General features: G+C 39.5%; 2 protein-coding genes across 2 annotated transcripts; both read left to right on the top strand.

Annotated features, from left to right (window-relative positions):
- The first annotated feature begins 528 nt into the window (after positions 1-528).
- Positions 529-13,930, top strand: LOC122672688 (protein CANDIDATE G-PROTEIN COUPLED RECEPTOR 2-like). Its single transcript, XM_043870161.1, has 6 exons — positions 529-1,103; positions 6,401-6,592; positions 12,908-13,070; positions 13,159-13,261; positions 13,575-13,656; positions 13,773-13,930. Exons 1-6 carry the CDS (start codon positions 810-812, stop codon positions 13,848-13,850), a joined length of 912 nt encoding a protein of 303 aa, XP_043726096.1. The 5' UTR covers positions 529-809; the 3' UTR covers positions 13,851-13,930.
- On the top strand, positions 11,767-18,542 carry LOC122672689 (protein PIN-LIKES 7-like). Its single transcript, XM_043870162.1, has 5 exons — positions 11,767-11,771; positions 17,637-17,741; positions 17,820-17,920; positions 18,224-18,276; positions 18,372-18,542. The coding sequence occupies exons 2-5, from the start codon at positions 17,718-17,720 to the stop codon at positions 18,425-18,427; spliced, it is 234 nt and encodes a 77-aa protein (XP_043726097.1). The 5' UTR covers positions 11,767-11,771; positions 17,637-17,717; the 3' UTR covers positions 18,428-18,542.
- Positions 18,543-18,665: the final 123 nt, after the last annotated feature.

Genomic DNA, 18,665 nt, shown 5'->3' with positions numbered 1-18,665 from the left:
CCCATTAGTTTACGGTCTTGGGTCTCAGATTTGGATCCGGTAAGCTTATTGATCCGGTTATGGTCTTAATACCTTAGAGCCGAAACCGCTAAAGATCCGGACCGATAGCCTAGAATTAGACCAATTGACACCCCTATCCGATGGTAGGCAGTGCCCAGTGGTGTGCACTTGAGAGGATAAAAATTCAGTACTCCTAGAGGGGTTGGAAAAATGGTAAGGAGGAATTTTCTGTCCAGGAGTGTGGCATACGCCAATACCTCTATGTGTTATCTCTCTCCTTAAAATAAGGAGCAAAACTCTCTTTCCATATAGGGAGGAAAGAGATAGACTCAAGGGAGTGTTGGCGTAGGCCACACTCCCGGACAGAGTTCTTTTTCCTTATCTATAAACTTTGACATCGTCACGTATAAAGTCCAAAATTCCAACTTCCCGAGTCTCGACATCTACCGGTATCGTGATTCGTGACTACCGTCTCACACAAACGCATCTTCTGTCGTGGATCGTGATAGAGATTATCATCTGCTACAGGTTCATTGAAAATAAGGATCCATTGCTGGAGAGTTAATTCCAATTCCGAAGGCTTCCTCTTAGAGTATCGAATCTCGCCGAGTGATGACAGAAAAGCGACAATCAAGAACTTCTTCTACGCATCTCTTTATATCGTCATAAGGTTTGACCTTCTTCCAGGTTCTAAAGGGCTCTTTGCTTTCATTGAGCTCTGGTTTCTAGGGTTCCAAATTCTCCAGATTTAAATGAAGCAGGCGTCGGGTTAGTGTTTCCGTGATGTATTTTGCTATCGATAGGAGTAAATGAAAGCAATGGAAAAAGTCGCAGAGGTTCCACTTCCTTTCTCTGGGATATCGGATTCCGTCACTGAAAGAGGCGATTACAATCGGAGATTGTCCGGTTGGCTGTCTGATTGCCATGGTGTGTGGTACAATGTTTCTTTGATTGTTCCTTCGGTTCTCTTTGTTGTGTACCTCTCGTTGCAGGCCAAGAAGAGCTTCACGAAGCTCTCTCGTGGCAGATCCTACATCATGATTGCATATTACGGGTTACTATGGCTTGTTAGTGTTCTCAATATTGCTTGGTGCTCCCTGCAGGTGCGTGAGTTTTCTTCTATGTATTTATTTTAATAATCAATTATTTTCTTGTGCCGATCAGAAGAATTGTAATTGCATATAAAATTTGATTTCATCGTGTTGCTCCAGCTTGGTTATGGTTGGGGTTTCTTTATAATTTCTTAGTTATTTGACTTAATTTTCTGTTAACAGTTCTAGGTCTTTATCTCAGAACCTCTGCTCCTTTGTGAATGATTTGCTGGGAAATTTGGGGTAGAATTTGAATCATTTCAAAGTGGTACAATTAGGCATTGGCAGCCGTAGAAACAGTTTCAGATCGGTGGTTTTTCTTTGGGGGTGTGGGGGGGGGGGGGGGGAGGCAGGTATGACCTACTGATGAACATATCGTTTTGTCTCAGAAAGGAAAAGAAACAATGGGGATATAGAACCAGTTTCTCCCCTTTGTCTTATTGGTATAAATCCATAATTTAACAGTGTATAGTATGCATATTTTGTACTAAATGTGGGATTGATGCATTAAATCAATCTCAGAGGATGAGGAGAGGCAGTTCATGCTGGTAGTTGTGGGTGTGTCTAGTGCAGCTGGACCGGTTAATTTGATGAGTTGCAATTCACTGCGATACGATCAGGTTCTTGGTGCTTGTTGAAATAAAAGGATAGTGGTATCTAAAATGTCAAAGTTCCCATTTTCTCCAACTTCTTGGTGAGGGAGAGAACTTAAAAGAAAGATCTGAACGAGAAAACATTGTTTTAATTGAAATTGTGAAACTGAAGTCATAGGATTTGGTAGGACTTAGGTTCTAGTTGTGAATCTTGAGGTTTCAATAAACAATTTGATGCAGCTCCAAGAAGGAAGAAGAAGAAGAAGAAACCCTGAACTTAGGGGTTAAATAGGGAGCCGTAGGCTAGGATTTCTATTTGTTCATACTTAGTTATTTTTCTGTTTTTAGATTGAACCGGCTTAAATTGGTTGCATCCAATTGGTTCAATTGGTCTAATTTAAGTGAAATGTTCCTATTGGCTAATAGGTTCTTATATCCTATTGGCTAGTATGGAATCTTCACTTAAGTTAATTGTTCTAAGTTAGATTCTTTTATTTTTAATTTAGTAGGGGTAGTTAAGTCATTACACTGTTTTAAGTAATTAATTAAACTTAAACCTCTCCCTTCCACGTTTTTGTGAAGGAGAGGTATTTAATTTGTAGTAGGAATTGGCCTATGGCCTTATTATAAATATAAGAGATCGTGGGAGGCTCCCCCACAATTGAAATTTGTATTAAAAGACTGTTTTCTGTTGCTGGCCGACTGCTGCTATTGTTCTGCTCCTTTGAGTGTTTGCATCCTTGTGGGTACATCAAGGTGGAAGGGTGGGTGGAATCCTGCGACTCCTTACGCCGTGACGGCTGGGAGGGTCTCTTTTCGAAGGTGATTTCATCCTTCATCCCTTAACTTGCTGCCGGTGGAATCCTATAGTAAGTTGAGATTTAAATTTCTGTTTTTAGTTTCCTTCCCTCCCCCCATTCGATCCCTCTTGTTTTTCTATTTGAATTTCCAAAACCCTAGATCATCTAGGCATTATCCAGCCATCATCCTACCTCTGTTTTACACCAAAATCAGAGCACAGCCTTCCCATACCATCTCCCCCACTCGACCAAACTTGCTGCCCATTATGTCCAGCCAAACCCTAAAATCCCTCTTATCCTTTAAACCCTAAAAAACCCTAATTTTCTGCTGGGACATATTCAGCCATCAGAAAACCTCCTTGCTGCAGCCGAACCTTCCCCCTAGTCCCTCTGACACTCGACCTTAAGCCTTGCCCCTGAATCCTACTGTAAACCCTAGTTTTGGCTATTTTCTTAATTTAAAAAACCCGAAACCCTAACCCTAAATCTGCAGAATTTTGAAACCTAACCAAATCCAGATATTTTTATATCATAATGACCCTCTAAACCTGCAGATTAAAACCCTATAAACCCCATTCCCAAATTCCCATCCTAAACCCTAATTTTGCCCTAAAACAGCCCCTAATCAGCCCTAAACAGCAGGCTTACCCTAAGCTTGGTTCTACTTGGTTCCTAGTGGGATTAATTCCTATTCTAGGACTACATTATTTTGGTATCAGAGCCATGGATGAGCATGGCAACCCGGTGCTGCCACAACCAGCCGACCCTATGGCAGCCATGTTAGAGATGTTCTGCAAGTTTATAGCAGATCAGAAGGCTACAAATGATGCAATCATGACTAGATTGCAACACTTGGAAGGACAGAGAATCCCTCCGGATAGGGACAGCAACTTGCCTATAGAAGAGGACAGGTACCAACCCCATTCTGTGATACAGAGGCTGCCTGACAGAGATGGGAGCCCTAGAGATGACTACAGGGGTTATAGAGATGGAAATATAGGTCACAGGGACAGATTTAGGACTGACCGAGATGACAGGGATGATAGAGACTACTATAGAGATCGTCGGGACGGACCTAGATATGCCTGTGAGCCTTCTCGGGAACACAGAGATCACCACCGAGGCTACAGAGACAGAGGTCGGCAGCCCACTTTTGAAGAGTATATGAGGTCCTACTTCACTGGAGACCAAGGTACTAATCGACGACATACAGGTAACCAGAAGGTGAAGCTTGAGCTGAAAGAATTCGATGGTAATTCTGACCCTCAAGTGTTTTATGATTGGCTTGCTGCAATAGAAGACTATTTCGATTGGTATGATCTATCTGTAGAAGGGAAAATGAAGTTAATCCGTGCTAAGCTTGTCGGAGCTGCACGTGAGTGGTGGAGAACTGCTGAAAGAGAGATGGACTTCAATGGTACTGCACCTCGCACTTGGGAAGACATGAAATATGACCTGAGCAAGCAATACTTACCAAGGCACTTCAGGTCTCAGATGCAAGATAAATTCAACTCCCTCCGCCAAGGGACCATGACTGTAACTGAGTACATGAGGTAATTCAATGCTCTTTCTTCTCGCACTGGCATTAGGGAGGAGGGCATCCAAATGCTTTCCAGGTTCAGATTAGGACTATCAAGTGAGATCAACAGGACAATTGGAGTGGTTGATGTTGTAGATGTTCGAGATTGTTTTGAGAAGGCCTTGAAAGCAGAGGAGCTATTAACTTCATGTAAACAGCCGGGTTCTAATTCCAAGCCGGCCTACATCAACACTAGCACCTCAAAACAAGGTTCCTCTATAGGCAACACTTCTCGTCCTGTTGTTCCCCCACGTATGGATGACAAGGGCAAGACTCCTATGGGCCGAAATGACCCCTTTACTTGCTATTATTGTCAAGACAAGGGACATATCGCTAGGGACTGCCCACATAAGAAGAAGCCTCTCAACGTGGCTGAAAAAGAAGAAGTTCAAGGTGAAGATGAAGACCAAGGTGGCTTTCACATTCATGCACTTCCCCCTGATGATGATGAACATTATTTTGATGATGAAGATTTACAAGGTGTTCATGTAATTCATGAAGAGGCTGCTGTCCAGCCAGATTTGCAATCTTCTTCATCCTCCAAAGAGCTGCTGTCCGCATACAAAATTGCACCATCTGCTGAAGATGAACTCAAGCAACTCGACCCTGATTTGGAAGACCATTCTGTGATCTCCAGCCATTCATCGGGGATGAATGTTTTCAAGATGGGGAGAATTGATGCAGCTCCAAGAAGGAAGAAGAAGAAGAAGAAACCCTGAACTTAGGGGTTAAATAGGGAGCCGTAGGCTAGGATTTCTATTTTTCCATACTTAGTTATTTTTCTGTTTTTAGATTGAACCAGCTTAAATTGATTGCATCCAATTGGTTCAATTGGTCTAATTTAAGTGAAATGTTCCTATTGGCTAATAGGTTCTTATATCCTATTGGCTAGTATGGAATCTTCACTTAAGTTAATTGTTCTAAGTTAAATTCTTTTATTTTTAAGTTAGTAGGGGTAGTTAAGTCATTACGCTGTTTTAAGTAATTAATTAGACTTAAACCTCTCCCTTCCACGTTTTTGTGAAGGAGAGGTATTTAATTTGTAGTAGGAATTGGCCTATGGCCTTATTATAAATATAAGAGATCGTGGGAGGCTCCCCCACAATTGAAATTTGTATTAAAAGACTGTTTTCTGTTGCTGGCCGACTACTGCTGTTGTTCTGCTCCTTTGAGTGTTTGCATCCTTGTGGGTACATCAAGGTGGAAGGGTGGGTGGAATCCTGCGACTCCTTACGCCGTGACGGCTGGGAGGGTCTCTCTTCGAAGGTGATTTCATCCTTCATCCCTTAACTTGCTGCCGGTGGAATCCTATAGTAAGTTGAGATTTAAATTTCTGTTTTTAGTTTCCTTCCCTCCCCCATTCGATCCCTCTTGTTTTTCTATTTGAATTTCCAAAACCCTAGATCATCTAGGCATTATCCAGCCATCATCCTACCTCTGTTTTACACCAAAATCAGAGCACAGCCTTCCCATACCATCTCCCCCACTCGACCAGACTTGCTGCCCATTCTGTCCAGCCAAACCCTAAAATCCCTCTTATCCTTTAAACCCTAAAAAACCCTAATTTTCTGCTGGGACATATTCAGCCATCAGAAAACCTCCCTGCTGCAGCCGAACCTTCCCCCTAGTCCCTCTAACACTCGACCTTAAGCCCTGCCCCTGAATCCTACTGTAAACCCTAGTTTTGGCTATTTTCTTAATTTAAAAAACCCGAAACCCTAACCCTAAATCTGCAGATTTTTGAAACCTAACCAAATCCAGATATTTTTATATCATAATGACCCTCTAAACCTGCAGATTAAAACCCTATAAACCCCATTCCCAAATTCCCATCCTAAACCCTAATTTTGCCCTAAAACAGCCCCTAATCAGCCCTAAACAGCAGGCTTACCCTAAGCTTGGTTCTACTTGGTTCCTAGTGGGATTAATTCCTATTCTAGGACTACATTACAATTATGAGGATTCATTTATAAAGCAATTTATATCTGGGACTGAGACTGTTTAGTTTAAGATTGGATTGTAAAAATTCTACTACAAAAAAAAGGGGTCAAGATTGGATGTGAATTTTGGGGTCACATCATGTGCTGTTTAGATTTTAATAAATTATGGAAGATTATATACCTTTTAAGATGTAGTAGAGAACTGCTGAATTCAGGTGCTATTTTACTTGTGTGAATCTTGGTAATCAATTTCTTGAGGTGCACATGCACTAGGAAACTAATGCTTCTGATTACATGGTATTTGACATCTACTGAGATTCAGAGTCTTTTTTTTTTGGGGGGGAGGGGGTTTTCAGTATCTAGTTTTAACTTATATATGTTTTGTTTACTGGCACAGACATGGGAGTGCACTTCTGGGAAGGAATTTTCGTGGAATCTTTTATCGCTGTTTACAGCATCTGGAATGCTGTTCTTGGAAATTAGCTTGATGGCCTTTTTACTCCAAGGGAATTACACCAGCGGGTTGGATGCTCTAACACGCACTTTTGTTGTCTCCGGTATCATTGTTGGTGCAGATATACTTCTTAAGGTGGCCTTTTTTTTCATGTGCCCTAAAACTTCTTTTACTCCATCTGTGGCTAAATTAAATTGAATTTATCATTGCTTCATAGAGATTTGGCAGACTCTAGTTATAGTTCTTTTTTGTTAGAAAATTTTATTGTTGGTGTTCGAGTGGGGTTAATTGGGCTCTGTCTTCATGGTTCCCATGCTTATACTTTGATAAGGATCTTTGTAGAAGGAACCGTCTTGATGTCGGATTAAACCTAGAAAACTAAGTTTAACTACAAGGAGAGCAGAACTAACCTACGGGAGACTACAATCACACCTAAGCTGTCTAGTTGGGTGAAGGCAGCACGGCATACTTGACACACATACATGTTAGTGCAGTGATAATAGTAACAATGAACAATAGAAGTCCTAAGCTACATACATTCAGCTTTGCAATATTCGATCAGGTGCTATAGGGGTTAGGAATTAGGCATCACTGGGTCAAATATTAATATACAGGAGAATTCAAGAATCCTATAACACTAAGGCTAAGCAAACGTAAACATAGTTATAGGCAGCCAACTCCATGTTAGAATGACAACAGTTTCGATGTAAAATACCAAACAGAAAATTGATAAGGAATATTTAGGAGAGAAAAAAAAAATGAAGTAGAATTAATTAGAACCAACCAAATTTTGGCTGTGCTTGATGACCAGCTTCCATATGGATATAAATCTGTCCATTAGAGTCACTGTACAGCAGAGACATAAAAGAAAGCAAAGGAAACAGTACCGTTGGGGGGGGGGGAAGAAAACAATATCATAGAGGGGAAAGAGGAGGAAAAGAGGAGGAAAAGAGGAGGGAGAGAGAGAGAGAAAGAAGATTGAGACAAGAAGAAGAAAAAGAAGAGAAATAGAGAGAGAGACTCATGGCTGAGAGAGACAGCAGTCCTTTTCCTTCATTCTCAATAATATTCTGTCCTTTTTTTACAACCTTGCCAAAGAGGTATTAAAAGGGGGAATCTGCCAAAACTATGTGGCTGGGGTGGGTGGTTACAGGAGGTAGTTATAACTACCTCTAAAGGACAATCAAATTAAAAAAGGGGGGGGGAGAAAGAGGCTAAATCGTGGAGAAGGGGCAAGGACAATTACAACATTAAAAAAAAAATACCTCTTCTCATGCACTCATAAACTGAAAGATAAACAGAAATAATAAATAAATAGAAAATAGAAACACTAGCTAATGATAAAAGCTGCTGCAAGTGGGGTCCACAGGCTGCGCTCTAGCAATATGGTAGCCGCGGAACTCATCGTCAATCCACAGAGAAGCAGTGGATGGCTGAGATCTACGACATCTCCTCTGGTAAATGTGGAATCCTTGCTTGGATGGTATGATTTCCTCATCAACTCTCCCCGGCTTGGAGGAATTGACCTCCGGTGAATAAAGACTCTCATAGTACTCAAGCATGTCCAGGTTGAGCTATTGTAGCTCCTCAATAGTAATCCATGTGCTGTCAATCTCGGATCGTCCACGCCACTTGACCAAGAACTCTCTGGAACTGCCAGTCAGTGTAGAAACCATTGTTGTCAAGGCGCCCAGGTGCCTTGGTCGTCTTGGGCACCTAGGCGGACGCCTTGGTCACCTAGTTGGTGTCTCCTTGATTTTGCACCCTCTCCAATGTCTTGGGTTGCCTAGACGCCGTGACAACTATGGTAGAAACAACTTTCTCGTCAAGAATAGCCTCAACTTCTTCAGCTCTATGATCAAACTGGGGTATAGGGGGTAAAGTAGCAGGAAATGGGGTAGTCTGGGAAGTAGGGTCAGCAATGGTAAAAGAAAACCATCAAGATCATCTAGATAGAAAGAGGCAGCAGTAGGTGGTCCATGGTAGGGAACAAGATCCTCTACATTGAAAATGTTGTTGATTACCATACCAACTGGCAACTCAAGCACATATGCATTAGCACCTACCCTTTTAAGAATCTTGAATGGACCTGCACTATGAGCGTGTAGCTTGCCTGATTTCCCTTTGACAAAGTGTTGCGGTCTAATCTTGACCATCACCATATCACCCTATGCCCTGGATTTATATTGGTCATTGCTCAATGTTATCCTACATCTAATCTTTGCATGCAAATCATGTAATGTGTTGGCAAAAGACTCGGCTGACTGGGAGGTCCTAGAGCTAGACATGGCAGGGACAAGATCTATGGCTGTCATGGTAATGCAAAAGTTGACCTCAAACCAGGGAGAAACCAGTGAGAGAGCGATTGCAACCAGGATCAACACGATAAGGATCTATTATGGTAAGCAATAGTAGCAAACCTTGAAGATGATTGGGAATTGAATTTGGTCTTGAAAGGGTATCTTCACAATAGTTGTTGTAGTCACAGAAACAACACATCAGTGTATATCGAACAGGGAAGGGAGGAGAAGAGAAGATAGAAGAAGAAGGGGGTAGGGGGATGGGGGATGGGCTTTCTTAGCCCTGGGTCTCGCACCCACAACACTAACGCAGACAGTCTTTGAGGGAATTGCAAATCTATATAAATCTTATTAACACTAACACAGACAGACAGAGAGAGAGAGAGAGAGAGAAAGATGAAAGATACCTGAATTTGATGGATATGGACTAGAACTAGACTCTTCGAGGTTGATCAGAGAACCATAGTGCTTTGCTAGAACGAGAGTCTTCGGGTTTCAGGTTTGGGGTTTTCTCTTCGGCTTTTGGGCTTTAGGTTTTAGGTTTTAGTTTTTTATTTTCTTTAATGAAAACTCATAAATATGTATTAATATGGTAATTAATACGATGTTTCTTTAGAGTCACATATAAAATTATACTACCTGATAGAATATAGTAAGAGTAGGATTTTTTATTCATACAGTTGGATACGACAATTAATACGGGAACTTACTAACTATGGTGTGGAATAGCACATTAACCCGACTCTTTGCACTTATGGGAAGGAGGAACAGATTCATCCGACTTAATGCATCTGCTGTTGTATTCTCAACACCAGGCCTATGTTTGAGGACAAAGGTGTACTCTTGGAGAAACTCAATCCACTTTGCTTGTCTATGGTTTAGCTTCTTTTGAGCGCTCAGATATCTCAGAGCCTGGTGATCGGAAAACAACATGAATTCTTGCGGTAAAGGTAATCTCACCAGTAGCGTAGGGCCTGTACAACCGCATAGAATTCCTTGTCATATGTGGAATATCGTTGCTTGGCTTCATTAAGCTTTTCACTGAAATAAGCAACGAGGTAACCTGCTTGTCCGAGGACGCCACCTATTATTCCACAGCCAGATGCATCACAATTTACTTCAAAGACTTTAGAGAAATCAGGGAGACGTAGGACCGGAGATTCCGTCACAACTAAGTCCATTTGAACTCCTTTTTCTTAATGCAATCGGTAATGGGAGCCATGATGGAGCTAAATCGGTGGATGAAACTCATATAAAAGGTACTAAGCCATGGAAGCTTCGCACCTCATAGATATTTGTCAGTTTTGGCCACTCAACAATTCTTTGCACTTTCTCGGGATTAACAGATATTCCTTGTGCTGATACAACAAATTTCAAGGATATGACCTAACCACTCATAAATGTGCACTTCTTCATATTAGCAAAAAGCTTCTCTTGCAAAAGTATCTGAAAGACCTGTCTTAAGTGATCTAAATGAGTAGGCTGGGATTTACTATAAATGAGAATATCATCAAAGTAAACCACCAAGAACTTGCCTATGAATGGGCGTATCACCTGATTCATCATTCTCATAAAAGTACTAGGTGCATTGGAGCCAAAAGGCATGACTAACAACTTAAAGAGACCATCCTTCATCTTGAAGGCTGTCTTCCATTCGTCCCTAGGTCTAACCCGAATTTGGTGATTACCCGCCCTTAAGATCAATCTTAGAAAATATTGATGAACCAGTCATCATATCCAACATGTCAACAAGTCTAGGTATAGGAAACCTATACTTGACGAAGATTTTGTTGATGACTCTACTATCAACGCACATGCGCCAAGTACCGTCCTTCTTTGACGTGAGCAGAGCAGGTATTACACAGGGACTAAGACTCTCCCTGATGAATTCCTTCTGAAGCAACTCATCCACTCGCCGTTTAAGTTCGGTGTGCTCTTTGGGATTCATACGGTAATGAGGGAAATTTGGCAAAGAGGAACCTGGAACGAGATTGATGGCGTGCTGAATGTCACAAAATAGTATTACTCTGTATGGCACCTAGAGCATAAATAACCTCAGACTTCGTACACTCTTTCTCAAACTGTTTTTGATTCATTATGTTGAGTGTTTTCTGAGGTTTTGATTTAGATGTGATTCCCTTTGGTTCTTGGAGCTTTACCCTTTGGGAGCGCTAGGGGTCAGTCTAATCTTCTTCCCATTATGTTCTAAAACACAGGTGTTGGACTTTCCATATGTAGTCACATCTCGGTCATGTAACCAAAGCCTACCTTGGATGATGTGAGTGACATCCATCTTTAAGGTTATAGGTTGATGATTGAAAAGTGAGGATTTGGATGAGATTGATGAAAACATGGGTAGCCTTTTTTTTTTTTTTAATAACCCTTTATGGCTCCCTGAAATCAATGCACAAATTGTTGATAATCCGGATTTAGGTGTCCTTGTGGAGGAGAATCCCCAATGGTTGTAAAGGATTTTTGAACCAGGGAATAATCACCTGTCACCCTTGACGTGGAAAATGAAGTAGCCCTATAACCTGAACGTCTAAATGGCCTTCCCCAATAGTTGGGACATTATTTTTATTCCATCAATTATTGTCAAAAATACCGATAAAATTTTGAATTTGTAAGACCTTTCAATCCCCCAATCAATTTATAGTAAAGATTTCCACAGCCCTGAAAATTTTGGGACCAATGGTCCTCCATGAAGGATTGTCTACTTTATTTCCGTGGCATAAAATATACCCATGTTGAAGCCCTTATGAATGCCATTTTGTGTGTCATGTTCCTCTTTCTTTAAGATTTTTCAATTCCACTTTTATTACCATCAGTACAGAATCTTGGTTGTGAATGTGAAATCAAAGGTCAATCAATGTGAAAGTTGCAAATGATGTTCGATGGAAACTGGAACATGGAAATTGACTTTTGGTTTACAGCTTGGACTGCAAAGTGGGGTTGTAATTGAATTATGAGATCTCAAAAAAGGGAGGGGGGGGGGGGAACAGAAAAAAGGACATGTAAATAGGTGAATTTGAGGATTCTATGAGAAGGTCCTCTTTGTCCTAAATTTTCGGAGATTTGGGAATCTTTACTAAGAATATGATTGGGGGATCGACAGGTACCAAAAAATCTTACAACATTCTTTATGATACCTACCTTAATTTTGATGGGGGAGATCATCAACAAAAACTTGATGCAACTATCATTGCCTTGGTCTCCTAGAAAGCAGATGCAGTTAGCCGAAAAGATTTTGACAGAGTGGCTTGATTGGTGATGTATATTACATCATTGATAAGGTTCTGTCATGTGACTTAGACCCACAGAACATGTGCCTTTGCATATAAGAGGCATATTAAGTGAGATCCTTTTTGCAGTTCAGAATGTTCATAGCATGAAATCCTTGAGAAGGAAAAGGGCAAGCGTGCAAGATTAACCTGAGAAGAGTGTATTATAGTCATTTTATAATCTTAGGTCTGTTGGAATTGTCTGGAGTAAATTTCATGGATGCTTGAGTTTTGGGAGACACAGGATGATATTCTGATGCTCTGAGAAAATCACTGGCCAAAGTATGCATAGAAACAACGACCAGGATGGCAAGTATTAATCTGGATGAGAGAGAGCTGGTGAGATGCATTGCATCAATGGAACTTGGTTTTTCTCAACACCGTTCTTGATACCTCGAGTTTTGGGAACTCAATTATATGGAGAAATTCAATGACAAATTGCAAGGTTTGAAGAGGAATAACATTTCTCTTTGTGATTGGTTAAGCTTGATTATATCAACCTTTATCAGTATAGCAATACATTTGCAGACAAGCATGCAAATGGCAGTCTTTGAGGGAATTCGGCCATGCCAGGTTATTTCCTACATTACAGCATTTTTTATACCTTTGTTTTCTATTTTATGTACTGCCTTTTAAGGTTGTCATTCTTTGTTTCTCGGTTATGTAAAGTTGTAAACTGCTTCGTTTACTTTTTTTAAAAATGTCTATATGAAGGTTAACACTTCACTATTTAGAAGAGAGATTGGTGTAGTGTTTCTGTCCCACTCCTGAATCCTGATACAGCCACATTCGTAATTTTATAACATCCTCAAGCTATCAATCCTTTTATTTAATGTTGGATCTGATCTTGAAGGTCATTACTTTTCCAGGCAATTTATGTGTTTGCTTTTGAGATTCCGCTGTTCATTGATAGTGAGGAAACCACGCAGAGGGTGAAGTGGGGTTTGTGGGTTGTCCACAAGTTATTGCTTACAGCAGTGTATGGTGTCATTTTGTGTATGTATAACTCGAAATGGAGAGAAAAGTTACCTGGTAAAAACTCTTATCTTGTCTTTGTTATTTTATTCTCATGTACTTTCAGTGGTCTGATCTAACTTGGTCCTTTCTTGGCCTTCTACAGCTAGACCAGCATTCTACAACTACATCATTGCGATGTTCTCATTGAATGTAGCTGCATTGTTTGCATGTGGACTCATGGGAAATGATGTTGGCTTTGGTTTCTGGTATGTCTTTTACGCAAAAGTGTTCCTTTACCTATAGAGAAGGAAGAATTATTTATCCATTGGTAATGGACCCTATGAATTGGACTATGGGTTCATCATTATTAACTCTCACACCCATTTTTTCATGGTCACAAATACCCGTGTTGGGTTCAATCAGAGGATTCAGATGCCTATGGTGAGGGGATTTTTCATTCATCATGGGTGAAGGAAAATTCAGTCCTATCTCTTTTATGAGGAAAACAACATAGTTAGTACCCCGAAGATTGTTTAATTTTTATTTTTTTCCCTCTGAAGTTGATTCTTCTTTTCACAGGCTGTACAATCTCACCACTATTTGCTATCATGACTTTTATCTTCCCCTGCTGTATGTTACATTTCTGGCAGACTTCTTCCAGGTTATCTTCTCAGACATTTTTATTAAACAGTGGGTTTATTTTGTTTTCTGGTATCTGATTGAAGATTGTGATTAAAGCAAGGTTGATTTATTTTGTTGAATTTGTGATCATTTCAGGAGGAAGATATGCGATTGGAAAATGCTTATTACTCTGAGATGAAAGACGCTGGGTTCTTTGATGCTGATTGGGATTGATCTAGCAACTTGTTTATATTCCAAGATTTTTTTTCCCCCCCACACTATGTGTATATAAAACAAGGATAATGCTTGGATGGGGTTAGGTTGTACGGATTGTAGCGCTAGAAGTCAAAAGGGGGTTCCGTAAAAAATGCTACAACATGCCATTCAAGAGGTTGAAACTAACTTGGAAAATGTGGAGAGAAAACCAGTTGGTGATACTGAATGATGCAATGACTGCTACTGTATTTGGAAATGAAGATTGGTAAAAAAGCTATGGCACCCCAGTGGAGCTCAAAAGTTGTTGCAAGACTCGATCCTTACTTGGTGTTCGAAGTCCAAGTTGGATTGGATTTTTCTTTTCTAAATTTCTAGAAAACTCGGATCTTTATTGTAGCAAAACTCGAATGATCAAACTCTATTTGGTGTGTATTTGTACGTCTGTCAAATCTTTGGGTGGAACAACAAAGCCTTATGCCCATTCAAAATTCACGGTTGAACTTAACTTGGTTTATCCCAACGAGTCTTTGGTTGGCTATAGAAATCCTGTCACACCATTTCGCTATATCTAAGGTCTGATTTGGTATGATTTCTATTTCAAAGGTGGATGATTTCTATTTAAAAAATTGCTTGGTTTGATTTTTGCACCGTATTTCAGTTTTTGAAAAAGAAATCAAGTAGAATAGGAATTTTGAAATAAGTGAGGAGCTGTTTCAAAATTTCTATTTCATTTTATCTCACTCTTGCTCTTTAACGAGCACATAGTTAATTTGATTGGCAAAGTAGTAATTTCATATTAAAAATAAAATACCACCCTTCTTTTCCTAATGGTCTCGCCACCACCATAGTGGCAGTGTCACCACCATCCTTTCCAAAGAAATATAGAGAATGTATTCTTAAAAATTGAACTACCAAATGGATTGTTTTTATTATTGAAATATTTGATATTGATATACAACCAAAACAATTTCAATTTTTTGACTAAAAATCTACACGTTGACTATTTCATGAAATCAATCCGAAATTGAAATAGAAATCATAACAAATCAGGCCTAAGTTATATTACTTGTTAATCCAACACCACCAAGGTACGGTTGTATCAAGTCTACCCATGGTTTTAGTGCACAGCATCGGAATGGGTATCGGTAACACGCAAAACCGATATGATACCAATACGGTATCGGCCTGGATCAACTGTATCGGAGAAAATTACCCTTGAATTTCCTTTAAAAATGAGTTTTCTGACCATTTTACCCCTTGTCCATTCCGTGCTACCGATACGGTATCGGCACGATATCGGTATCGGCACGATATCGGTATCGGCACGATATCGGTATCGGTGACTAGCAAAATGGTACGGGCAATACGATACCAATACTTAAAACCATGAGTCTACCCCTTGTTCTTCTACCTACTCCATTGTATATAATATTGTACTACTCCTTGTATGTGTATTTCATGAAATCAATCCAAAATTGAAATTGAAATTGAAATCATACCATAATCCATATAACCCTAAACTAATTTATGATTAAAAAATATTAAAGTAGCTCATCTAACTTCTACTTTAGATGTCCTAAAACTACCACTAAAAACCAAGATTAGATGATCCTGAGATGAGAAACTTAAATAATCATCAAGGGAAAGAGATGGCCTAGTAAGAGAATGCTACGAGATAGTAGGTACACTAATTCTAGATCAGCAACCCATCAATTAATATCAGAGACTACAGCCTAAGGGTTACGAGAACAGTGGCCAAAATTACAATGATTGCATTACATCCATAAAAAATAAATAAGTGATAGAAAATATAGCAAAGATTCTATGTTGATCCGAATTATCAAATCCAGTATATGGAAGGAAAGATTGGAACAATGGAGGAGAGGATCAGCTTGGAATGCTTCAATTCTCATGCCCAAGGATCCTGCAAACCATGCATACTTCGTTAACCAATAAAGATGATAGTTGGAGATGTTCCATTTCCAAGTCAGGTAGGTTTACAACTCGATTGGCTACAAAAATTATTCAAACTCCTTTTAAGTCTTTAGTTGCAAGCTAATCATTCTTTTTGGTGGCGTTTCCTTTGGAAACTTCCTGTTCATTCTAAATTTAAAATATTTTTTGGCATATCTTACATGTAGGAATCTCTGTTAAAGCGACTATCTCGAAATTGACTCAGATCGATTCCCGTTGTACTTTTTGTGGATCGAATATTGAATCCATATGGAATCTCTTCATTTCATATGATTGAACTAGGCAAATCTGGGCGGCAAGCCCATTAGGTTTGAGAACGGAACACCTTTCACACCCATCTTTCCTTCAGCTCTGTAACTCCCTCTTATCTGACAAACTTCGCGATAAAGTCATCTCTAAATGGTTTTTTTCAATCTTTATCATTACAGGTTTTTTTATTTGGCACCTTAGGAACAAGGTGACACACAATGAGGTTAAACCAGATCCGATGTGGATTATGAATAACACCCGGAAATGGTTGTGTGGCCTTAATATCTATCCCCCAACCCCTTCACCGTTTGAATCTTGTACTTCTTTTAATTATGACTTTTCAATGCTAAAGTGTCTGGAATGTTTGCCTGTAATTCACTATCCAATTCTCATGTGCGCAAGAACATCATCATCCAATATAAACAGATCAGGATGGGTGTATTCCATTTTGATGCAGGGTGAAATTAAATTCATAGCTGCAGGTTTTTTGGGAACTAACAATTTTTTGGAAACAGAACTTTTTGGCGTACTCCAGAGATTGGAACATTCTGCATAAAAAGAGGAACTTAAGAATTCAACTGCTACTCTGAGGCCTTGGCATTTACTTATTATGCTCCTTAAAGCTCATCATGACTCTGCTTCTGGTACTCACAATACCAATGACCACATTTTGGACATTCTTAACTTTTTAACAAATTTTGTATCTATCAATATGAAGCACTTGATGCTTAGTGACAATATTGTACAAATGCTATTATCTATGGTTTAATATATTTTTTTTTCCCATAAAAAAAAAAATCACAACTCTTTGGGGTCCTCAATTACTTTCTCACAGTATCATTTTTCATTTAAACAGGGAATTTAGGAAACCTTATGTTAGTCGTTGTCCCTGCAATCTGTAATGAAGATGGCAGCCCTTTTAGAGACCGTAATAGTTGCAACGCCGTGGCTCTCTCTTATGCATCTTTCTCCATGGCAGTAAGGAAACAATTTTCCATTTCTCTTTGGCTAAAGTATTCATCATCCAGTTGAGTTAATCTTCCATATTTGATATATCTTTGATGAGAACCGTTACTTAATTTACATAATGATTTGTTTACACATTTTCTTTGAAAACATTTGGCTCAATGAATTATCTTGATCCTAAAATCTGTTAGGCCTAATATCAAGTTTATTTAAACATGGAAACATATAGATTTCATCATTTTCTTTCTTATAATGCAGATCAGCGGATTTCACATTTGGTCTTACACTTATCATCTTGTACGAAGTTCTGCAATAAGACACAAAGCAATTCTAGATGCTGAGGAAGCATTTGAAGAAGCCTAACAAAGATTTAGATGCCAACAGTGAATCCCACCTTCTCAATGTAGATTATGAAGATGAAGCAAAGCCCATTGATGAGGTTGTTAATTCCTTAATGATTTAAAGCAAATATTTATGAACAAAGAGTCCTAATAATTTAGTCTTTCTGTCAATCCTTTGACATGTCCCATGAGTTCTTGATGCAATATGAAAGACCAAGTTTATTGACTGTTTTCTGCAATACTCAAATTATTCCCATATTAGGTTCTAGCTCAGTATTCTGGGAAGGCTGGGGATGAGAGATCATCATCATGGGGAAAAGTAACAGGATTTCTCCACCAGATTGAGGAGGAGTTGATGGCACCACCAACTATTGCTGCAGTAAGTGTTTTTAAGATACTAAAATGTTCTAATTTGCTAAGGTAAAGAGACAAGCTTACCTTCTGTGTATCCTAACAGATAGTGGGATTCATCTTTGGGTGTGTGCCATGGCTGAAAAATCTTCTTGTCAGTAAAACTGCTCCTCTGCGAGCGATCCAGGACTCAATTAAATTACTTGGGTATGTGTAATGAATTAATCGCGTTCAGCACATGAATAATCAAATAGAAAACTCAACATAAATAATATGTTCTTTGTTTTACATCACTTAAGCACAAAACTCTCACCTTATTCACAATCCTCTTCTTTTGTACTGCAATATTCTCCTGGTGTCTCTGTTTGTGTCTGCCACTGCAATACAAATATAATGTGAGAGAAAAAAAAGCAAGAGCACTTGAATTAGTCACTGCTTTCCCCTTTACAGGGTCTCATCTCACTCTGGATTCTCATTATTCTAATGACATCAAAGCATCTAACTGTGTAGGGATGGCGCAATTCCCTGCAGCACCCTTATCGTGGGAGCTAACCTCATTCAAGGTGAAATAAGATCTATAACTATCCAATTAAATATGAAAAAAGGGAGAATAATTGGATTATGTATTTGAACTTATACTAAGTGTTTTCTTAAGCAGGTTTACGCTCGGCAAAATTGAGGCCACTGCTCATCGTAGGAGTCATTGTAGTGTGATACATGATACTACCTATGATTGGAATGAGTGTTGTTAAGGTAGCTGGTGATCTGGGTTTCCTCTCACCAGACCCTCTCTATCAATACGTCCTAATGTTACAATTTACACTTCCACCAGCCATGAGTATCGGTATTTTATCCTCTCAATTACACTACCCGTACTTGACGTCAAGTACATCTAATAGAAAGAGGTGGACCCCATCTCGGGCAGTATGTTCGGACAAGGGGTAGGATAGTC

The sequence above is a fragment of the Telopea speciosissima genome, chromosome 8 (genome assembly GCF_018873765.1).
Source record: "Telopea speciosissima isolate NSW1024214 ecotype Mountain lineage chromosome 8, Tspe_v1, whole genome shotgun sequence".
Classification (NCBI taxonomy): Eukaryota; Viridiplantae; Streptophyta; class Magnoliopsida; order Proteales; family Proteaceae; genus Telopea; species Telopea speciosissima.
This window is presented reverse-complemented; position numbering and strand designations above follow the sequence as displayed.